Source organism: Melanotaenia boesemani, chromosome 12, assembly GCF_017639745.1.
Source record: "Melanotaenia boesemani isolate fMelBoe1 chromosome 12, fMelBoe1.pri, whole genome shotgun sequence".
Taxonomy (NCBI): Eukaryota; Metazoa; Chordata; class Actinopteri; order Atheriniformes; family Melanotaeniidae; genus Melanotaenia; species Melanotaenia boesemani.
Window position 1 is genome coordinate 23,490,516 of NC_055693.1, and position 23,965 is coordinate 23,514,480.

Sequence of the window (23,965 nt, forward strand, 5' to 3'; positions counted from 1 at the left end):
TACTATAACATTCTTACTACATTTTGATGGCTAAAGTGTGTTTAGGTCTGCTGAAATGTGAAACACACTAGTTACACCGCATACAACACTAATAACTGAGCGAGAGCTAGCTTAAAAACAGCTTACCTTTCAACTAATAAAGCTTTCTTTCCGCTCACTTTGAGGCCTCTACATGTCAACCAACGTTTAAGTTCAACAACACTGTGTTTATTGATTGAACTGTACTGAAATGAAGCTCCCGGGACGTCTTTTTCTTCCAAAACTACACGTACACTAGGTGTCGTCATTGTAAGCTAACTCTTTGTTTGTCCGAACTCGCGCTGTTGCCGGAGCTCATGAATATTGATGAGTAAATGTGACGTCATTTGAGATCAGTGCTATTATAGGTGGAGTCTGTCCGTTCTTCTCTGATATCAACAAGGCATTTTGGTTCAGACAACTGCTTCTTGCTTTCAGTCATAAGACAAAGAATGGAGGTGGACACGTTGTTGTGTACATTGATGACTGCTTAGTTAAACATGGAAATAAAGCCAGAAGACATCCCCAGAATCAAAACATCTTTATTACCCTTTCTGATCATCAAATATCCATTTTCATATCAGTTTTCTGTCAAATCTAACCAAGTTACAAAAATATAAACTAGGTTAGAAAAATATTCACCTTCACTATGATTTAAGGGTGAAAACTTAAAGAAATTTAAGTTACCAGAGCAGTGTAACAAGCTTCAGTTTAATAGAGACACTACATTCACTGAGCAGTGACTTTTTTTAATGCCATTCTCTATCAAACTCAGACCTGTAACTTCCTGTCCAAGAAAAATCAACCTCCCGTGACAAATGTGTGAACAGCAGGTGATGAAGGTTTACATCCTGCAGACTAAAGCGGCAATAAATACAGTACAAAATATTCTCAGAGAAAAAACCTCTAAATCCAAAGTACCTCACACTATTAAGAAATCAGTCCATCAACAGTAACATGAGGACACAACGTCCAGCTTCCCTTTGTGACCACGGCTCTGCGCCTAAACCTAAACCCATCCCAGTTTTCAGATTGATGTGTTTAACTGGTGCAGATTCAACTACGGTCACTGCAAGTGGGATTTCAGAGGGATTCTTCATGTCTGATCAGGTTTGTCATTTTCTGACATAATTATAATGTGTGATGCTATCAATATGCTTCTTTTGTACTAATTATTAAATTAGATGCTAATCATGAACGAAAAAGGTTAAAAAATGAGCAACTTCTGAGGAGCTCAGGAAAGTTGTACCTAACAGTGATGAGACATTTCTTATAAAAGATTATAAGCCATGGGTGTCAATCTCTGGTCCTCAAGGGCTGCTATCCTGCAGGTTTTAGTTATTTCCATGCTCCAACACACCTGAATAAAATCAAATGGATCCAACAGCTTTTTCACATTAATTTCAGTCAGGTGTGTTAGATCAGGGAAGCAATGAAACCCTGCAGGATACCGGCCCTCGAGGACCGGAGTTCGACACCCCTGTTATAAGTAGTTTAAAAATACTGAACATTAAATATATTACTTTGATGTAAAATGGATCTTTGACAACCTGTACAAACGTTAGACTAGATTCATGTTTGAATCTTGCTGAGTAACAATCAGGACATACATGAACACACTCATGTCACAAGTGCAGCACTAATGATCTCATTTATGGGAAATTTCAGCATCATCTGTTGTGACTTTCTGAATTTGTACAAAAGATCAAATTCTACACTCTTCCTTTTATGAGGCTACAGCGATTTCCCAACACACACACACACACACACACACACACACTACACACTCTAAAAACACAAGTACAGTGAAACATTAACAAAAATTGATTAGTTTCACTCATTAATTCTTTGCAGTTTAAAATAGTTATTTTACTCAGTGAAGACATCAGACTGTCCTACAGTCAGTTTACTGCACACCGCCTCCGAACATCAGATCTGAGATCAGCTTTAGAAACTGATGACAGTATAAAAAAACTTTTTAATGTCTTCTGCATCAAAGAAACTGAGGAGGACAACGGTTCTGATTTCCACACAAGCATCAGTTTTATATCTGAATACACCTGAACTCATAAAACAAACTGTGAAATGAAAAATTAAGCTTCTATCCCGTTAATGTACATACAGCTTCTCCCAATGAAAGCAGCGACATCATGCTTTAAGCAGCGTGTTTTCATCAGGCCTCATTCACCAACAAAGGATAAATGTGTTCTCAGGTCCAACTTGTACTTTTTTTTTTACAATGATTTGACATTCAGCAACACTCAGGAGTACTTTTGTCCACATTTTAGTGCTGACCTGTTTAAACAATAAAAAATCTGTCTTGTCTTCTATTGTGTAGTTAATTATGATACAATGAAGTTACAGTAATATTTTCATATTTTTTTAAAATAACTTTTGGTAATTTAACTTGTATGTTAAGCATTTTGTCATTTTAAGATGAATTAAGTACATCAACACTTTCATTTATATTGAATTAACTGGAAACCATGCCATCAGCTCGTTGTTCCACCATTTATATACATCAAATGTGGCACTTTTTCCGCCTGGGCCTGCTCATAGAACAGTATGGTAACGGCTGTGGGCAGATACTGCAGATCATGCCCTACAGAGGGAACACCCGTTTCATGACCACCCAGATTTTATTAACAGAGAGTGATAAGCCACAGACAGCAGTCCAACCCTGTTTCACCACACGTACAGGTTCTGTTGACCTTGGGCTATTTGGCCACTGGAACATTTCAGCGGGAGCCGGGAGATAGGGAGGGTGTATCATAGCCATTCATCAACCGAACTCTGGTGAGTCATGGCTGCAATAAAGTAACTGGCCACACACTATGCCGACTTTCCATATACAGCTGAAGAACCAGTAGCAGAATTTAATTCTGTGGTTGGTCTTCTTAACATCATCAGTCTGGACTGTACAGGCATGTGCATTAAAGCACCCTCCCCCAATCCATTCCCAAACCTCAACCACATCACTCTGTTAGAACCATCTACTGCATGTGATCTCCTGCTTCCCAGGAGGAGCACACGACTGCATCTCAGAAGATCAGTGGGAAGGCACTCGAACAAGGAGAAGTTAGTGTTGCAGGACTCATTAAGCAGGCTGGCATTCATCAACCTGAGAGCAAAGATACAAACAGTTTGCAGCCTAAGAATACGTTTATAAATCTGATGCCCTAATTCCTTAAGAACTCAAAAACTTTAGAAGTTTTAAAGTTTTAAGATGGATTTAAAGGGGAGTGGTAGTCTAGTCTAGGGGTGCAGACTAAGCAAGGACCTTAACCCCTTAACAACCAAACTGCTCCCCGGGTGCTGAAACATGGCCACCCTCTGGGATTAAAAAAACAAAAACAAAACATTTTTATTATTTAGATTCTTAAGAAGATATTGGTGAATGAGGCCCATTGTTGTTTTCAACTGTGTCAAACCTCTAAGTCCCTTTTAGAAGTGTTTATTTACATTATTATTTAAGTTATTAGTCTCTGATTTTCCCTTTAAATGTGCTCATATTTCAGACTTTGTCAGTGATGCAGCGACGTCCCTTTGCTTGAAGCACGTTTTCAGTGAAACACCTGCCCAGGTTCTCATTGCATAATTATATGAATTGCTCTTTAGGAAAATACTGGAAAACAGAAAAAACACTTTAAAAGTGATGAAATACCCTCAGATGCTACGCCGCTGTAAAATGTTCAATAAATAGTTCTGATAAATATAATAAAACTTAGAAACTAAAAAGATAAATTACAATGTGGAGTTGAAATCCATCAGTAAACAGTTGTTGTGAAGCCGATCATGTAACTTTGTAACATGTCCAGAAGGGGGCGATATGTTAGTCTCTCATTAAAACTGAGAGTTGCAGGTTTATCATCCCACAATGATCCTGTTCCTGTAATGATAGAAGGTGAAAACCTGACGCGCTCTTCTTCCTCCGCTGTCTGCAGCTTCCACCTGCAGAAATTTACAGATTTCACTGGTTTTCTTCCTCGATGTTTCCACTTCCAGTCTGCTACTAGGTGGTGGACTCTTGTTGGATCTGGATGTAGCAGGCCTGCAGCAGACACACATGGACACATTTACAAACATGCAGAGATGTGAACCAGAGATGGAAATCAACCATACACAGCAAGGATAAATGTAGACAACCGAATGTTTAAAACAACAAAAAAAAAAACAAACAAAAAAAAAAAACAAATCTTTGATATCCTGAATCAATCATTTTTTCTTTTAATAAATGAACAGAATAAAGAAGAAATTTATGAAATAAAGAGAGAAATTCCAGAGACTTGGTCACTATAACTTTGTATAAAATAAAGACACCAGGGACTGTGTGCAGATCTTACACAATGGTTTCAGATCCTAAGGCAATTAATCCATAGAAAACATACACTCACTGGCCACTTTAAGAGGTACACCTGTTCAATAGTGTGTTAACCCCAACAACTAATCAGTCAGTGGCAGCAGCTCAGTGAATTTAGGCATGTCGACATGGTCGAGATGCTGAAGTTCAAACTGAGCATCAGAATGAGGAAGGGAATTTAAGTGACTCTGAATGTGGTGTGGTTGCTGGTGCCAGACAGGCTTTTAGAAAATGCTGAAATACACGAGTACTGTTCCTGATCATGTCCATCCCTTCATGACCACAGTACAGCATCTTCTGATGCTACTTCCAGCAGGATATTGCACCATGTCACAAAGCTCAGATCATCTCCAACTGGTTTCTCAAACATGACATTGTGTTGACTCCAACAACCTCCACAGATCTCAGTTCAGTAGAGCAGCTTTGGGATGTGGGGGAACGGGAGATTCTCACCATGGATGCAGCAGACAAACCTGCAGCAACTGTGTGATGCTGTCATGTTAATATGGAGCTAAATCGCTGAGGAATGTTTCCAAAATCTCTTTGAATCTATGCCAACACAAAATTAGGGCAGTTCTGAAGGAAAAAGGTGGTCCAACCAGGTACTAGCAACCAGGTGTGCCTAATAAAGTGGACAGTGAGTATTTTATTTTATTTTTTTTAACTACACACTGCTTCAGCTGTACAGGAAAATAAAACAATAAAGTTTACAGAACTTGAGGATCTTAAAGAGTTAAACAGAATAAAAACAAAATCACATGAAAGAACTGCACCTTATATTTTCCCTTGTATAATTCTGCATTGCTGCAAGACGCTAAAGACTCTGATAATAATGAAAAAGTTTCTTGCAGTGTGATGGTACAGTGTGAGTAAACGTATTCTTGAGTGTATCTGTGTTGATCCCACTTTCAGTGTTGTAAACATCAGTCCCATCTCTCCGTGCTGAAGGTTGGGATCCATCAGGTCTTCAATCAGGCTGACTTCAGCTCCAAGGTTCCTGATCCTGGGCAGCAACAGTAAAAACAACACGTTGAAGCTCTGTGGTTCAGACTTAAAAACATGGAAATGATCTGCAGAAGTAAAGACAATTAGAAACCTCCTCATACATCTTTTATAACAAATAGTCGGTGTGTTTGAGTGATAACAGACCTCGCTCTGAGCACCACATAGAGGAAGAGAGGGAACAGGTCATCCATGCACCACAGGAAATCCCCATCCAGCATTGGTTTCACTTCCAGTGTCAGTTCTTCAAACGTCTTCTGAATGACCACAAGTTTGTCTGATGGAGTGAAGGTGGTGCTACGCACACAGGAGGGCCCGTTATATTTAAATGGTTAAAAGTCATTCATTTACGTCTTTAACAGCGTTTTCCTTGTTTTCATCATCCACCATAAAATGTATCAAAAACAAAGAAATAATTTCTAATATTTCAACAGGGCCAAGCAGCGCCTGACAGGCGACACCCAGGGCACCATTAAACAGAGCCACACAAAGAAAACCAGCTGGATTCAAGAGGGTGAGAGGAACTTTTAAACAAACAAGAGCTCTATGGGTGCAGATGGAGCCTTTAAAGCTGTTTGCCACATTACATGACCAACGTGATCAGAATATCACCATTTCTGTCTTTAAGCTGTGTGTAGATTATTCTATGTAACATGACAGCTACCTGAGCTGTTGGAGAGTCTCTACAGCAGAAACAAAACAGGCATCTTTACTGCTGGACACAATCTGTGATATATGAAAAGAAAAGAAGTTAAAGAGGATGACACAGAAACCGGTTCTGTGATTACATGCAGCACACGTTGCAGTAAAATAATAAAAAGATCAACAGCATCTAACCTGCTTTCTTTCTCCGAGAATTGACATCCAGACTGGCCAGAACTTCCTATCAAAGTAAATAAATTTCACATTGAGGCAGTCAAGTAAATGAAAGGAAACTTTTGTGTTCCACAAAAAGAAAAATATTCTGTAAACATCACAACCGTCTGCGTTTGTGACGGCTTCTCGTGGACACTTACTCCTGCACTCCCAGAAAGCTGAGCAGTGATTGGTCAGGCTGTTTATTGAGTCGGAGGATGCGCTCCCAGTACTGGGCCTCCTCCTGCTCCTCCTGCAGACAGTACAGGGTAAAGAGAGGAGGATAGAGTCGTGGAAGCAGTAGAGGGAGGAGCAGAGAGGAGCAGCTCACCACCATAACACTGACGGAGAGCAAGGCGGTGGAGGTGGGACAGGAGAAACAGACAGATGACGTTCCTGTAATTAATGCATAGGATCAGAAAGGTGTTGCCTTCCTTCAGTTCCACTGCTGATACTCACCCCTGCTCCGCCTTGCTAGAGTTGCATCTGCTTCTGGATGGAGGGGCAGGTGGTTCTGGGATGATGCTGCCATCATCTGGTAACCCAGGAAACAGAAACCTGGCAGCAAATTATTTAAATTTTAATTCATTTATACTGAACTTCTCCCCTGTGTTTTGAGCAAACATCTATAGATAGAGGAAGAATGAACAATGAGAGTCTCTTCATGACAGTGATGCATCAGACTGCAGTGAAGCGGTGACTGGGTGGATCTACCTGATGATGCTGTAGAGGTGTGTGAGGTAGGCCTGGACCTCCTGGACGGCCTGCCGGAGCAGCCGGCGGTTTGATCCAACACCGACATAGGTCATCCTGTAGGCCGTGACCAGCGTCTCTACCAGCCAGCCGAGTGGATGGTGGGGTGTCTCACAAGCCTGGCATGTAACCACGGCAACACACACAAACATACGCATTTAACATTATTGATTCACACCAGTAAAACCAAACATAAAGAAACATAATGAACATTTTCTACATGTACCTTAATGAGATATCTTCTAATGTTGTCATAACTTGCAGTGGTGACCGGTTCTCCATACTGAGGAATAAACTCCAAACTCTCCAGTACTTTAGTCTGAGATTTGCTGAGGTCCAGGCTACACACACACACACACACACATAGACACACATCAACTTATTTAACTCTGTACATAAGACACAATAGATGCCTTCATCTGTAATGTCCAGGCTTTAATGGATAGTATCCTCAAAGTTATTTATTGTACATGATTCTCAGTTGAAGCTTTAAAGTAAAAATTGAAGCTTTAATGTAACAAAGTAATGTGTAATTCATAATGATGAATAATCACCTCCCTACTTCTCATGTGGACAGCTTCACCAACGTTTTAGCAAACATATTAGTTCTGAACTTTTGCTATTTGAGTTAAAAGGAAGATTTCCCACCAGTTGCTTCAACATTGGCCTAACCAGACTGAAATGAAAGCTGGAACAGTTATGTAGCATCTGTTATTTGGATTTATAAAAGCTCTGAGCCTGAAGTCAAAAGTGACGTGATGCTTCCTGCCTGGCAGTGGGCAACGTGTAACTACCTCTGTCGTCGTGCAGTTGTTATAGTAACAGCAATGTTTTCCCATGCTGTGGTTCTCTCCCCTCTCCTCGCAGCATCACAGCCCAGTCGACTCCAGCATTCATCAAACAAGCAGCTCCACCTCTGACCTGCAGGTACCACATACTGACCCAACCTGATGCACATATTAACAGATTTTTTTAAATCCCCAAAAAAGGAAACAATAGACCAGCAAACATCAGCTCAGGACATGATGTCAGGTTTACAAATAATACTCACTGCAGGCTTTTTCTCTCTTTGTTCCCACATACATCGATAGCTGGTTTGGTGTACGTTCCCACCACTTTTAGACCTGTGCTCCACTCTCCACTGAAGAGGCCATCCAGACAGTCCCCGTTAGGCAGAGACAAAACACCCTGACGAGGAGCAGAGGGGGAAATATGAAACATTTTTAAAGAGTGCAGCAGACCTGGAGAATGATGAACATCTACCTTCCCACTGACAGTCCACTCGTCAGAAAACTCTCCTTGAAAAAATGTGTCGTCCTCAGACACCAACAGACCTGGACCCTGACAGAAAACAGATGCAGCATACAAACACAATCAAAAGAAAACTATTTAAAAAAACAAAAAAAAAAAAACATTTTCCTCAAAAGATTAGTTTTGTTGACATTTTGTTTTTTTATGTTTCAGATTAAAAATCATTTTTCCACAGCAAAAAGCTGCTGACTTCAGATTGTCTTCCCTAAAGGAAGTCAGGACACGTCATTTGGGTTCATGAATAGGTTTCTCCTTAAATAACAATTTAAATAAAGGATTTGAAAGATTTTTAAAAAGGTTTTCATGCTTTGATGCAATATACATTAAACTTTCCAACACAAGCTGATTCAGTGATGGTTCCCAAACAGGTCCTTTGTTTATAAAACTCAACATTAGCTTTGCCTTTCTGTCTTTCTTTCAATACTTGTGTCCTTGAGGTGTTTGATTTAGACTGAAAGCACTATTTCTGATGGCTTCAGGTCAGCTGGGAGTTCTTTATATCAAGTTTCTTATTAGCCCCTCATCCTAGAGCCACATTAACTGTTTAAAATCAACATTACAAATAGCTGAAACATGGATTTCAAGATCTCTGCTGATGTTCTAGTATAATTTGGAACTGTCATGCTTTCTGATAATAGTGTGTCTGAATGTTTTATGTCTCTGTAAGGCATGCATAATAAAAGATGTACTTACATTCATCTTGTTCTCTCTAAATGTCCCCTCATAGTACACACCATACTGGGTGACGACTGCAGCGCTGCCATGCCGCTGGTCGTCCAGCCACAGTCCCATGTACTTCTCACCCCTGGGAAAGCCAATTTAAATCAGGCTTATAAAGCTAATATTCTCGAAAATGTCTATTTAAATGAATTACTTTAAATAAGTTTCCCCTGAAATGCTTCAGATCATCAAGGAATCCTTTCTTGTTTCTTATCAAAGGGAGTGTGCTACTTGTTTAGTGTTTCTGGACTTTTATTCAGACCTGGTGATGTCATCGTAAACTCCGTATCCCGTCTTCTTGTCGTGAACCCAGTGGCCAATGAAAACGCTGGAGGAAGTCCTGGCCAGTTTACCGGAGCTCAGCATCCCGTAACCGTGGCGTAGCCCGTCAGAGAAGCAGCCTTCGTACACCTCACCACTAGAATACCTGATTACAGCATACACAGACACAACCATGCAGACAGATGGTAGCCATCTATGTTACACCTTTTCAAACTTTTATGACAAAAAATCTAAGTAACTGCATATGTTAATTTATGTTCAGGTCATTTTATTGTAGAAAACGTACTGACTTGTACTTCCCAAACCCATGGATTTTTCCCTCTCTCCACTGTCCTTGGTAGCTGTCTGGTTTGTGCAGCACTTTATTAGGTATTACACACTCTCCATAACTGAGAAGAACGATATAAAAATACATTATCAATCATACAGTTGTTAGCGTTTAATTTGAGTGATGGAAATTGGTGGTTTAACACATAACAGAAGAGAAAGTCCAAGCAAGACCACAATTTTCTGCCTCTGTGATTTAAGATACCTCGTCTTCTGATCACAAGTCTCTGTAAAAGAAATTAACCTCACACAAGATACACACCCATCCTCCAGTCCATTCTTAAAGTTTCCCTTGTACATCCGGCCATCTGGCCACTTCATGGTTCCTCTGAGAAGAAAAACATATATTACTATATAACCAGCTCTAGTTTCTTTTTGCCTCAAGATAATTTAAATCAATTTAATCCACTAGCCAAACAAGACACAACAATATATATACATGCTCCCTTACCTGCCATGAACCCGTCCTGCCAGCCAGCCTCCAATGTACTGAGCATCTTTGAATCGCTCGTCTACAGTGAAGGTGTAGGAGGCCGTGCGTGTCATTGCAGTGACCCCTGGTGATGACCCCTGACCTCCACCACCCAGCACCTGATCCACTGCCTGGTTAAGACATCTCAGCCATTTGTTCTGCAAGAAAGATGTGAAAGGAAGGATTGTTTTAAAACAAAGCCACACTTAAAGTGTTATGAATGAATGAATTAATCATAAATTTACCTTTTCTTCTGCTGTTGAGGCCACCAAAGTGAAACTCTCCTCTGGACAGGTTATTTTAATGGCATAGCTGAAAATATAAAACACAACAACAAACTGATTACTTACTGTGTAAATATTTCAGTAAAATACTAGAATGTGTAAAAGGCACAGAAACAAGCAGGCAGGCTGAGTCAAAGCCAACTATTGAAGATCCCAAGATTCACTTCTGAAAGAGGATCAAATAATTTCAATGTGTAGAAAAGCTGTTAACACTCACTTTTTTCATATTACATATAGTTATCAGCCAGACAACAAGACTTTGTATTAACCAGTGCACATGTTTCTTACATATAGTTCATCTACAGGACAAAAAAACATTAAATGTTCCAGGAAGGAAGTTTGGCTTTTAGGAACAAATCCAGCTTCCTCCCAGTGTGTGCCTCATTGGGAAAACTGAATTTAAACACACATGTGCTGCATGTCTAACGGTGAGTGTAATTTCTTCTTTTCATTATCCATCACAATGAACTTTCATGGTTTAAAGACTTTACTGTCACCTCCAAGATGGTTTATTAGCATTAGTCAGGTTAGCGTTAGCATTTATGGTCTGGATGTGCAACATCGAACTCACAGTCCGCTGCCGTCTTCAGTAACTGGTTTCACCCACAAGGAACTCAGAGGATAGATGTGGTGTGTGGAGAACTGCAGACACACAATTCAACAAAAAGTAACAGCAGCGTATTTGTTCACAATCTTTCAAATCATATTAGGAAACATCAGCCATTCTGAGATTACCACATTCACACGCTGTATGTGATTTCAGTTTCATTTTACAGAATGTGCTGACCAGATAAATGACATTTATTTCACTATACCAGGGGTCTGCAACCTGTGGCTCCGGAGCTGCATTTAGCTCTCTGGACCCTCCACAATGGCTCTTAATACCTAGCTAAAATGCTTAAGAAATAAATAATTACATTGAATTTCCACATCATAATATCTACATCCCATAGAAGAAAGTCTGTCTTTCCTCTGTTTGCAAAAGTGTTGGTTTTCTTTATTTTAAAACCTAAAAATAGAAATAAAAATATGGTTCTTCTAAAATGACAACAAATCTCCTATAGTAGATATTTATCAAAAATTATAAGTAGCCTTTTTTAAAAGCTCTCGTAACACTTGCAGCTCTAAATGAGTTTTATTTAGCTGGGCTGAGGGAGAACTGGCTCTTTGGATTGTAAATGTTGCAGACCCCTGCACTATACTGTAACTAGACATTATTCTTCATGTAAAGGACTATCCGTAGAGTTTTATCCAATCATTTATGATTGATATTGAACATTAAAGTGGTCACAAGAGGTGCTGCAGGAATGGAAACCCATTTCCTCAACCTCAACATAATAAAACTTTAAGTGGACATAACATGAACTCTTTGAGAGAGCAAAATGAATACAAAATTTACTCTCAACACCACAGTAGATGAACCCAAAACCAAATAAAGAGAGAGAGAGAGAGGAAGGCCAAATTTCACCACTATGTTCTTTTTGTTAACACACCACACCAAACAAAGAGGAAGACCAAGTCTAGATAGTTAGGGTCTCAAACCGCTCTAAACTAAAACAAATTCAAAGCAGTGAGAAAGAGACACACAGGAGAAGGCAACAGCTGAAGAAGTTGGGCTCTGACAGCTCCTTGACTGGAGTTGGTGATGCTTTATCTTAGTTTTGAAAGCAGCACATTGTTGTGAGATGCATCCTTTAACCATTATCCCCACAGGGTGAGAACAGCAGCAGCCCAGGCTTGTGCCTTCATCTACTCATGCTGTACACACCTCTAACACACCTCTGTACAGGAACAGGAGAGAAACAGCCACCAGAAGAATGTGCAAAAGATAAATGTCAACACGGGACATCGATGTTCCTTAAGGCTGCAAAAACTGAGAGACCAAACAACTGATATTTGCTATAATCGGCATTTGGTTCAATGAAAGATGAATGCATATAAATTTGTTCCGTTACCATTGTAACGTCAATAAAGTCCTGTGTTCACATTTAATCATCTGCCTTGAAATCTTGGTTAAACCTGTGAGGTGGAAGCACTGAACCAAGGCCAGACCACCTACAGCACGCTGCAGCTCAAAGCTCTGGCTAAACTGGCTGGATGGGAGTGAAATGAGGTAAAATGATACTGGATATACTCACAAAGCTCTGAGAGGGAATGGTACCCTGATTAAATGAAAGACACAATGAAAACATGTAAACTTTATCTAGAGATAAAGACAGATGTCCGGAAAAGTCATCAAGTCAATGATGCATACACAGATCTAGCAGATTAGTCTGATCTGACTAGTCTGATGAACATCCTGTGGATTTTTATGACATTTAAGGTGTGCGTGTCATCGCTCCCATAAAGCAACATACACTCCATTATTCTGAACGTTTACCTGTGTGTGCACCAGCACGTCATTGAACAGTATGAACCAGTGATTGGAGAAGCGGCCGGCGTTCTGCAGAGTCAGAGATCTGTTGCTGCTTTCACACACCACACGGCGCTGTGGGTGACGCAGAATCTCCTGAAAAATAAACAAGTACATTTCCTGGTCAGTCTGACGACATGGGAAACTTGGGCAGTTGATTCTTCGCCTGTATCTTGTGATTGTGAAATATATAAATAAACTATTAAGAATAGCTGCCTTCCCAACATTTTGGGCAGCTTCTGTAGGGATATATGATTTCTTTCTTGATTTGACCTCCGGTGTAATATTTCAGTACAATCTATGAACAGATAGCAGTGGATTTGACTGGTAAAGGTTGTACACCCTGTTAACACTGAAAAGTGACATAAAAAAAAAAAAGATGCAGCTGATGTTGAGGTTTAAACTCCAGATTAAAATACTGTAAGATGCTTATTATGTTTTGGACTTATAGGATATTTGTAGATTTTCTTACAAAAGTAAGTGAGAGGTCACACAGGTCACACAGGTCTACTCACAGCAGTTTTGCCAGAGTGGGTCTTCCAGAAAAGGAAGGTGGTTTCAGCTTCTTTCTTCTTTCTCAGCAGCGACAGAGACAGAGTCTCATAATTACTAAAGCCATGATGGAGAGACTGATACTCGACAGTTAACTTGGGAAAGAAAAGAGGGGGAAAAAAAGAGGAAGAGGTTAGCATCTTACAGCTAATACAGTGACAGCAGTAGCAAGTGGATCTGAAGCTACTGAATCACAAGAAACACAAGAATAAAAACAATAGAGTGAAAGAGAACAGAAGGGAAACCAGTGTGAAAGAAAAAGAATAAAAGAGAAAAAATAGAAATGAGGCGTGAAAATACAGTTTTGTTCCCACCACATCGTAGCATGCTGCCATTTTAAGAAGGAGTCTGTTGTATTGGTGGAGCTGCTGTAGAGGCCAATAAAACACCGAAACCAGATCCACCTCCCCTTGGGCAGACTGGTCTGAGACACACAGCTGAGACAGCAAAGTCTGCTGACTGCCCAAACACTCTCTAGAGACACACACAGATAACACTCTTAGCATTTAAACATCATCTGAGTCATTTGATTTAAGTCATAATTTCTTCTTTTTTTTTTCTCTTTTGTTTTTGCATGAGCACAACTGCTACCAACTGATGCAGACTAAATAAAGTGCTAGACTGCTGCATTATGGTGTCTCATTTATGCAAATAGTCTACGTTTTCTGTGGGGAAAGGCAAAATGAGACGAGCATGACTCCTCCAGTGTTCACATATAAAATAAGAAAGCTCACACTGAAAGTTTATGAAGCGACTGGAAACCTCCCATTACTTGGAAGTCACCAACAGCAGAACAATACCTAAAGAGTCAGACACACACAGAGAGAAATTATTTAGATTTTAAACACCTCACTAGAAACAGCCCTGTGCCATTAAAAAAAAGAAACAGTGATGATGTAAGGCATTAGTGAGATGTTTGGAGATGAATCCCTTACTTTTTATAAGTGTCCAGGAAATAGTCGGTGTGAGTCAGCAGGGGGAATGATGTGACATCACAGCTCTGTGCGTTCTTCAGGAAGTAGCTGAGTGAAGTGGCGTGACGACCAACCAGGGTGCTCAGGTGAACCAAACTCTCACAAAGTGAGAAGAAAAGATTGGTGCATGGCTCACCCAGAGATGGACACACACTCTCTGGAAATCAGAAAGGACACATGCATGTGCATGCAAATATGCTGTTTTAAGTGGCAACGTGTTGTTTTTATCTTGTTTCATCAAGGATGTAAGCAGAAAAAATCTTCCCACCTCGATTACGTGTCGGAGTGAGGAGGACTTTCCTGACATCACCTAACCAGCAGTAAAACTGTCTCTCTCTGGAGGCCAGCTCATGGATAGCTGAGATAAAGCCCATCACGTTGTGGTCTGCCAGCACAGCACACATCTGACCACCACTGCACACGCTGCTAATGTAGCCCATCTACACACAAACAAGATATTAACATTATTAACATATTAACAGTATAAGATACTGAGGTAATGTTTAGGTAGAATATGAAGCTGGTGTTAATGTGAGATCAAACACCACAAAAAACACTAGATCAATAATTAAACTCTGATATGATCCAATTTTCTTTTCTTTTTTTATTTGTTTGTTTCTACATTGTTTTAATCACCTGCATGTAACCTCTTAATCATTGAGATGTATGCAATACAAAGGATCTTTGCCCACCCTAGGAAGCATCAATCTTATCTTGTAGAATACCAGAATGATGGCTAAAAGGATTTACCAAGCATTGGCATTTAAAAAAAAAGCAATTCAAACCAAAAGCAATTTTATGGGCATGTACCAAAAATATGAAAAAACAGTACATTTAAGTGCGTCTGCTAATTTAGCAACTTCAGAAAACTAACAAACGAGGTGTCATAAGAAAGCAGAGACTGCTGATTCCAGAGATGTCTCTGCAGCAAAAGTAGGAAAAAATAATATTCACAAAAATGTTCTACTGGGTTCCAGGTGAATTTACTCTGACACAGTAACATTTTCTTAATTCTGACACTTCAGTAGTAATCCCACGTCTCAGCTTTCTTTTGAGACTCATATCATACATACAGCTCTTGGAGGTGTGGAGATATAATCCATTTATTCTGGGTATGTCATGTCAGACAGAAGGTAGAAAAACAGGCTTTGTGATGATGAAGAGGTTAAATCTTCTCTGATTTTCTTCTTTTGTTTACAAGATTTAGAAACATAAGCAGTATTTTATCTTATTAATGACTTTATGCTGATTTCTGGCCTGATTTTTATATCTCGACCATGCAAAACTGTGCTTTACTGTGGCCCTTTTTTTTTTTTACCAGTCTTTTCAAACTGGGACTGATGAGCCTTCGTTGTGGATCTGTGGGGCCGAGGTGGAATGGGTACTCATATAAGGCTCTGAGGCAGCATGGAAAGTAGAAACAGCGATGAAATGAGCATACCTTACGCTTGTTTTTTATGTGACAAGCTAGCATTGAGACATGCTAAGCTTTTATAATGATGAATATATGCAACAAGCACAAGTTTTAAACAATCAGCACTGAATCAGCCATCCAGCAACAGGATGAATCTCAGTATTTTAGCCCCGTGTGCAACACTGTGTACTACTTGTGGTGAACTCTGGTAAAAACACACACTGGTGCAGGATGAAGCTGGTTTGTTTGGTTAATTTGTTAATGAGCAAAGGCGTTTTAGAGAGGAGCACATCATTGCAGCTGGATGGCAGAACTGATCTATGAAAGGACCTTGTGAGTTCACAGTTGTGTTTTTGACTCCCAAACCTCGATGCAGAACGGCAGCAGCATGGGTCTGACTGTGTAAGTCGTCGCCCTGCTGGGTGACCTCTGGCATGAGTGTTCACTCTGCTGTGGAGTCTCAGTCAGAGGCTCCTGCTGCTGGCCGCAGTACAACAGGACTGGCTGGACGCAGTCACCATCAGCCAAGAGGAGGGAGTGGCTCTGACCAGCTGACAGATCCCAAACACGAAGACCCTCAGACAGCTAGATAAACAAAACCCCGTGAGCCACGTGAATAAATAAATCATTTGCTCAAAGATGTGAATCACACCTTCGCAATCACTTTACCTTCGCCTGTTGTGGCACAGTGACGGGACTGTTGACATGACCAAGCTGCCCGCACATGTTACTTCCCCATGAGTATACCTGCAAGACACACAAGGCACATGGTTGTATGAGAATGTGGGTTTGCTCATACACGTCTGTTTCTAAATAACAACTTAGCTATTTTAAATGTTGAGAAATCTTAATCCATCCTGACCTCTCAATCTACGTTTAAGCTCCAAGTTAGATTCATGCTAAGGCAAACATTGGTTTAAAAAAATGTTGCAATGACGGTTATGTAAGAGTTTCAGGAGCTTCTTTTTGCCAAAGGAGGTCTTCACACGTTGTTCAATAGTATAAGTGTGTCTCAGTGTGTCAATGCACATGTGCAGTGGGTTTGTTACCTGACACTGAGCGGTGAGAGCCAGCGAATGGTGCGACCCTGCAGCAACTTTGATCACTTCCTTGCCTGTCAGAGACTTGATACACAGAGGCTGGAGTCTGGACACACACACAGTTAGTCTAGTTGATGGTACAACTTCATTTTTGTGAGTTTTCATATTTTATTCCATTGCTAAGTCACCTGCTTTACTACTATACAAGCACATGTCTCCCTGATCAGCATACACAGTATGTTTAAAGACACAATAAGCAGAGTAATGATAGAAAAGAATCCTTCTGAATCTATTTTATATCAATATAATTATTACTTTAGTTCATGCAGAAGGCTTAAAAATGAGTCAATTTTTATTATAAAGATGCAGAAATGTGTGTGTTTGGACCTGGCGAGCTGATCTCCGTGACCAAGTTGTCCTTCAGACCCGCGGCCCCAGCTCCAGACCTCCGTCTCCAGAGACGGCAGCCCATCTCCTGCATCCTCTGGTCCTGCAGCCTGACCCGCAGAAAGCCGGCTGCAGGCGCACGGCTGCCGTCTCCGAGGAGACCCTGAAAAGGAAAATGTTTTCAGTGCATGTCTTAAGAAAATTTGAGAATTTGATAGGATTGTAAACTGCCTTTATTTGTAATATCTAACAAGAGCCAAACATGTTAGCTTTAGCAACATAAATCTGGTGAGTGCTGTGTTTTCTCTACAAACAAAATGCAGCGCAGTTCACTGTACAGTGACCTCACCTGCTTCAACTAATTACATGACAGAGAACAAAACTAAACCACACCCAACAGGTCTGGTATGAACACACCCTAACGACTTAGTGAGCTTCTCTAGAAACAACCAAACCTGCATCTCCAAAAGCAGAAAGTCAAATCACTACCAGTAAAACAATTAAATATCCAACAAAAAGATCTTAAGAATTGAGAGTCTGTTGTAGTTTTAAGATCTATGTTGACTGATGAGACTTACTACATTCCTGAAACTCCTAGAAAACCAAAAAACAAGAAGTTATTCCAACAAACACTGCCCTCGAATGTCAGTGTGCTTCATTTGTGCTCTTTTGAGGTACTAGTAATACATGAATCCATTTAGATGCTTTTGGTTGATGCTGAATAAGTGATACTTTGACAAAAGGAATGTATGTTTTTTTTCATTTTTGCTGTTGTCATCATTTCCTAATAACAGATTTATCATCAGTTTATCTCAAGAAAGCACAAACTGCTGTAACCTTACAATAGTTTTAATTTTAAGTAATTACGTCTGGTTTGTAATAAATGTGTTATTGCTCTGTGGGTCAGAATAAAATGTGAACTTTTTCTTTACTTGTCTCATATTTCCTTATTTATCCCACTGGTAGTGTGCAACTGTGGTATTAGATAATGTCAGAAAATTGCGCTTAATCATGCATCACTTCCAGATCCTGTTTAACACTGAAGAAAGAAAAAAAAAAACATAAAAAGTCCCATTAAACGTTCAAACATGCTCTTTCCACCACCACTAAAATGATCAAATAGTTTAATTACCTGACTAATCAACATTTAATACTATTTTTGCTCAGTTCTTACAAATGCAAATACAGAAACTACATGCTGTGGTTTCACAGGAAGTTAAAAGATGCTGCTGATAAGTTATATTAACAGACTCCTGGCTCCATATTTATTACTTGGGGTATCTATCTTCTCATCTAACTCTGTGAACGAAAGAAAATAAGCATTTTTCCCAGATGAACAGCTAAGCTGTTCACACCCTTCCATTCCTACCATGGGTGGGGGTTCCAGGAAGTGAGCGTCTCCTGCTCGCTGCAATTCGCCCCTTCTGGTGTATATTTGTGAGACTGGAGCTCTTCTGGCCCTGCAGTGCCTGCTTCTCCTTCTCCAGACAAAGACGAACTTCTTCCAAACAGACTGGGGAAGAGGAGTATGACCCAGACGGTCCGCTGTTGCTGCAGGACGGAAGGTCAAAGAGTTGGTTGTTAATAGAGAGCATGTGGGAGTCGTCTTTGTGTGCAGAGACTGCAGCAGAAGTGAGTTTTCCAGAGTTTATTTGTGTTGATATACAACTATTAATCTACACTTCATAAGTACGGTTTGACTTTTAGATATTTGCACATTTATTAAACATACATAGATAAACATTTACATAAAATCTTGTTGCTGAATGTTGTACAGGCCCCGCTTGAGCTGCCAAACAGGCCCATTCTGCTCCATGAACAAGGGTTTAGCATGGCCTAATGTTATAGCAGACTGATGAAATCAAGTGAAATCGCCTGAATAAAATAAATCAGTCACACACATATCAATACAGAATATCTCTTGGTTATTTTTAGAGTTTTGACCATTTTTTTTAACAAAAGATGCCTTAAACTCAAGATAAAACAAGAGGACTCTGATGTAAACCAAGCTAGTCTTGCCTGTTGGTTTGTCTTTTATAAGATGATTCATCTTTGTAACTGGAATTCAGATCCGTTGAGGAAACATAGCTATCATCTGGATGAATGGAGGCAGAAGAAAACACAACACAGGACAAGTGAAAAAACATGGCTTTCAAGCTGAATAGCAAAGAAGAACAAAAGAAACAACCCATGAATTAAACAAGGTACGCTAACCTGATGTTTGGCTGCTCAGGGAGTCGGTCTCTCCTGTCCTGCTGGTGTGTTGCAACTCTAAAAACGGACCAGAAAGTTTCTCAAGGAGGTTTTGAAGCTCATCATGGAAGGCCGAGTTCTTATTGACTCTCCAGTCTGACATTTGTTGGGCTTTGGGGCTGCCATCAACCTGTGACTCAGAGTCAGTGTTTCCCTCGGGCTCAAGCCTGGTGCTAACCAAAAGATTCCTCCTAAAGTTTTTCAATAAAACAAAAAGACAAAAACAGACATCTTAGAGATTACATGACTACCTGGATTTCATTCTGACTGGATTAGAGAGAAATATATAATTTATGAGATACTGTACTGTTTAGTGTTAGATTTGTTGTCCTCAGAAAGCCAGCAGGAGCTGGTTCCAGAGCCAGGGCTGCTGCCAGAGGACATTTCCCCTGAATGGAGGTTTTGTTGGGGGGCTCGTCTTCTGGGAGGAGTCTGGAAAACAAATCACATAAATGGCTGGTTAAAAAGGAGACAAAAAAAATTCCTGCATCTAGACAGGAGAAGGAGCCATTAGTGATGTTATAAAGCGGTCCTTTTAACATAATCCTTTCTATTCAAATACTACAAAAAAAAAAGAAAAAAAAGTACCTTAAGTACTTTGTATCCAAAACTTTGAAATAAGTTTGTATGATATGATAATCAAAAGTACTTTAGTGTTCAACAGTGACAGTTACCACATAAGCAGATAACTTACCTCGCTTCTCATGACTTCAGTCAGCTCCACCCCGAGTGGACAGTAATGAGCATCCTCGGCTGTTAACAGCTCCTCCCTGTCTGGTACTGGGCAGTGAGGTGACTGGTCCCGTTCCCTCTTCTTAGGGGGATTCTGGGTGTTATAGTCCTGATGAGGTAAACTACGAACAACAGCCAGGCTGTGGTATGCACCACAAGCCACCTGTTGGAAATCAAGGGTGTTAGTAACACTGTGCAGAGCATAGATTGTGTAGTTTAATTATAGCAAAGAGCATTTCTGAGAAGCTACCTGAATCACGTGTCGACCTGCCAAGTGCTCGACCTGCAACATCGAAGGAAAACAAAACAAATCTAATTAATAAAACTCATATCTATGTAGCCAAATTTATTCTGCCTTATCAATGTACCTTCTGTGGTTTCCACACAGGGAAGGTGTTGATGACCAGGCCGAGCTGGCAGCCGCTACCCCAGGCCCACAGCTCGTTCTGGGCTGACAGAGCCAAGCTGTGCTCCCGTCCGCAGTCGAGATCCAGGACCCGAACCATCGCTGGAGGAATGACCTCAGTGTCCACCACACTGACTGGGCTGGGTTCCGAGACTATCAGGGAAATATCTGCTTCATTATAATAATTATGATCAAGTAAACAAAAACAAAAGATTCTTCATTTCTACAACCACTTTATATTTAAGTGAGACAAGCTTTGGAAAGAAGAAGATGATCGTTCCAACCTGTGATATTCATGATTGTTCCCCTGTCAGTTAGCCCACACTGTCCTGCAGTATTCTCCCCCCACATGTAGACGCTGCCCTGCTCAGTCAGTGCTCCACAGTGGAAGCCACCAGCAGCCACACGGATCACCATCTTCCCCAGCAGAGAACCTTCTAGCACCGGGGCAGACACTGGGATGCTCAAATCCCTCCATAAAAGCTCCCCAAATGAAAACACTTGACCACCTGGAAAACAACAACAACAGCATGGTATGAATGATTCATTGTTAAAGATACTACTGGGAATAACTACTGCAAGCAGGCCTGAAACTGACTTCTGGAAAGATTAAATAAGTGCACAAAATTCAAACCAAACAACACAAACCCTGTGCCAACAGGAGGCCATGATGCTCTCCCAGGGCGACCTGCACAACAGGCCAGGGCAGCAGCAATCTTTCTGGACTGAGCTGCTCACTGCATCCTGCTGAACGCCAGACATGGAGAAGTCCTCGCTCTACATCTGTGGGGAGCTGCTCAACTGCCGGACTGTCCACATAAAAACATAAACATCATTACATGAATTAGTCTTTCAGTTCTCAGCCTAAACACATGATTTCTAAAACCAAATCAACATGGGAACTAACAGCTGAGACCATTAATAAGAAAAAAAAGGGGAAAAAGAGAGATTCTTGTGGGAAAAAAATGTATAAAGTTGGATTACATTCCTCATTCATCCATTAATGAATCATGTTTTGTTCAGGATCAGTGGACCTTAACGTGCAGTCATACTCAGAGGGAGGAGAACAAATCTGTAAATGTTGATAGAGCAACAGTGTACAGATACAACCAGGAGGCTTGTCATCTCACCAAATCACTTTTGTAATTTGTGTAGAACATTGTACTACATGAAAGTTGTTAGAAGAAAGAAAACAAAAGGTAAACTTACTGCTTGAGCGGGGGAACTGAAATCAAATAGTATGGATGACAGAAGGAACAAAAGGCGAATGCCAACTTGTTTTTGTATTCAACATGTATCCAGTAGAAACAGGATCCTGGGTAGGTATTATCAGGACATAGACGACTCAAAAGTGCATGAGAGTGTTTGCATATGCTTACCTTTCCTCACGGTTCTCCATCACTTGTTGTTCTCCATTCTCCCGGACTCAAGACAGCTTTATAAGCATTTCTTCAAAGATCTTCTGTTGGATCTTCTGTCCTGCATTGAAACCTTTGGTAAATCTGATTTCACCTGCCTGTTGTTCATAACAATTAATGCAGTTCATAAAATTTATTTGACCTCATTAATAATTAATCTTGAGTCATTACTAAATAACGTGGGTGGGGGATGCTATTACACACTCTCATCTTGTTAAACAAAGCCAAGGTAAATGGCAGGGGTCTCCAACCTGCAGCTCCGGAGCCACTGGACCGTCCACAGTGGCTCTAAATACATGGATAAAAATGCTAAAGAGGTAACTAATGCTTTTAAATATAGATATAATAACATACAAAGGTTTTTAGCCAATTTTCAGTTCTTTTCATGGAATAGTTTCATTGAATTTCTAAGACATAATGACACTAAAATACCAGAAATATTCTTTTTATTTAATTTTGTTATAATTAGGTTGGAAACTATGGACAATTTTCTTTTTTTTTTATTTACACAATTTTCCACAAATATTTACATCCTATAGAAGAAAGTCTGTCTATCCTCTTTTTGCAAACGCTGTATGTTTTTCTTTATTTTAAAACCTAAAAATAGAAATAAAAATGTGGTTCTTCAAAAATGACAACAAATGCCCTATAGTAGATATTTATTTAAAAAATGGTGTAAAATATATGTAAAAATAATTCTTTTTTAAAAAGGTCTCGGCTCCAAACGAGTTTTATTTAGCTGGGCTGAGGGACAAATCTCTGTTTGGGTTGTAAAGGTTGAAACCCATGGTATTTGGGATAAATCGATAACAGTGGGAGGAATGGATTAACGTTTGTGTTTACTGGATTCTTCAGTAAGAGCTCTGGTGGTGTGTCCCAAAAGCTAAATGACAGGCTCTTTACGTGCTTTAAATTACACAAAACGTTCAACGAAACACTTTCAGTTTGTTTCTGTCTGTTGCAAACATGCAGCCCGTATCTGCATCTATCCTGAGCTATTTACTTTGACGCTCGCTGAGCATATTGACTGACAGGTTGACAACATAAACAACTGTAACCCTCTTGCTTTGTATATTATCGTCAGCTTGTTTACAGACATCCCCCTCCATGGATTAGTGAATAACGGTCGTGTCTTATCGATTAAATGAAGGGTAAAGCTAATAAACACAAGTTGGCTAGCTTAAAAGCTAATTAAACTTACCGACTGCGACATCGAACTCAGCAGACAGTCCCGGAGATTTTTATCCATGCAAAGACTCTGAATAAGTCCAGATAACTGTACATTAGTGTCACGGCTAATACATCGAGCTAATGGATTTTGACATATTTAAATCAGTGCGGTGCAGTGAAAGCAGAAGTAGTGTCAAGTTATGTGTTCTTCCAGTTGGTAGGCAAGTCTGCAACGGCATCCGAGCAGGGACAAATGTCTTGGCGCTACCACACCTGTTGCAGCAACCAACACGGAATGTCAGAGAGAAAAAAATGTACGAAAGAGGTCTCACTCTGACTGTATTTCCACTGTTGAATCCATGTCCTTTTGAAACACAATGTTCTTTTCTTTTCTTTGCTTGACTGAGCTTACACATAAAATTGTATTATAATATGTCAGCAGAAATTTAGCATATTTGTATTTATTTATTTATTTATTTGTGTATTTATTTTTCGTGTGTTTAAACCTAGTTTTACATTTCTCTTGGATATTTACATAGATCAGTTCATGTTCAATTCAATATCATTTCGGTCCCATGAGGACCAGAGCCCTGCAGGTTTTTGATGTTCACACCCAACAGACCCGATTCAAATTAATGATCATTGTGCAAAACTTAATAGGCTGTTGGATCCATTTAGTTTGAGTCAAGTGCGTTGGAGCTGGGAAATATAAAAAACAAAACCCTGCAGGGTTGGGACCCTTGTAGGATGGAAAGGAGTAGCTCTGCTTTAAATGATACCCCATCTGCATACGTGGACATTTCAGAAAATTTGTCATACTGA

At 40.1% G+C, this 23,965-nt stretch overlaps 1 protein-coding gene and 1 long non-coding RNA gene across 3 annotated transcripts; one reads left to right on the forward strand and one right to left on the reverse strand.

The window, feature by feature from the left end:
- Positions 1 to 544: 544 nt before the first annotated feature.
- On the reverse strand, positions 545 to 23,378 carry LOC121649932 (alsin-like). Of its 2 annotated transcripts, XM_042001070.1 has the most exons (41): positions 23,175 to 23,378; positions 21,935 to 22,034; positions 21,204 to 21,364; positions 20,840 to 21,064; positions 20,518 to 20,708; positions 20,400 to 20,432; positions 20,112 to 20,312; positions 19,725 to 19,849; positions 19,379 to 19,608; positions 19,184 to 19,259; positions 18,534 to 18,715; positions 17,165 to 17,327; positions 16,787 to 16,883; positions 16,407 to 16,484; positions 16,104 to 16,322; positions 14,592 to 14,763; positions 14,285 to 14,480; positions 14,084 to 14,149; positions 13,664 to 13,823; positions 13,313 to 13,444; positions 12,765 to 12,893; positions 12,523 to 12,546; positions 10,956 to 11,026; positions 10,346 to 10,412; positions 10,080 to 10,258; positions 9,891 to 9,956; positions 9,592 to 9,690; positions 9,282 to 9,446; positions 8,993 to 9,104; positions 8,252 to 8,329; positions 8,040 to 8,176; positions 7,783 to 7,935; positions 7,215 to 7,329; positions 6,950 to 7,107; positions 6,695 to 6,793; positions 6,397 to 6,576; positions 6,218 to 6,263; positions 6,045 to 6,106; positions 5,528 to 5,677; positions 5,285 to 5,381; positions 545 to 4,069 (listed from the first exon to the last, which is right to left on the reverse strand). In XM_042001070.1, exons 2-41 carry the CDS (start codon positions 21,952 to 21,954, stop codon positions 4,031 to 4,033), a joined length of 4,953 nt encoding a protein of 1,650 aa, XP_041857004.1. In that variant the 5' UTR covers positions 21,955 to 22,034; positions 23,175 to 23,378; the 3' UTR covers positions 545 to 4,030. The 2 variants fall into 2 exon arrangements, with proteins under 2 accessions (XP_041857004.1, XP_041857006.1); XM_042001072.1 differs by lacking the exon at positions 12,523 to 12,546.
- On the forward strand, positions 18,655 to 21,326 carry LOC121649934. The gene is made up of 3 exons (XR_006012186.1): positions 18,655 to 18,796; positions 20,538 to 21,088; positions 21,217 to 21,326. It is a non-coding gene; the product is annotated as an uncharacterized LOC121649934 (long non-coding RNA).
- Positions 23,379 to 23,965: the final 587 nt, after the last annotated feature.

Excerpts from the sequence above, each read along its gene's own strand:
- LOC121649932 (XM_042001070.1), bottom strand. The coding sequence starts at position 21,954 with ATGGAGAACCGTGAGGAAAG. Across the intron at positions 19,850-20,111 it reads CTGAAGTCATGAGAAGCGAG|ACTCCTCCCAGAAGACGAGC; the intron begins GTAAGTTATCTG and ends TTTGTTTTCCAG. Across the intron at positions 7,330-7,782 it reads ACAACTGCACGACGACAGAG|CCTGGACCTCAGCAAATCTC; the intron begins GTAGTTACACGT and ends GTGTGTGTGTAG.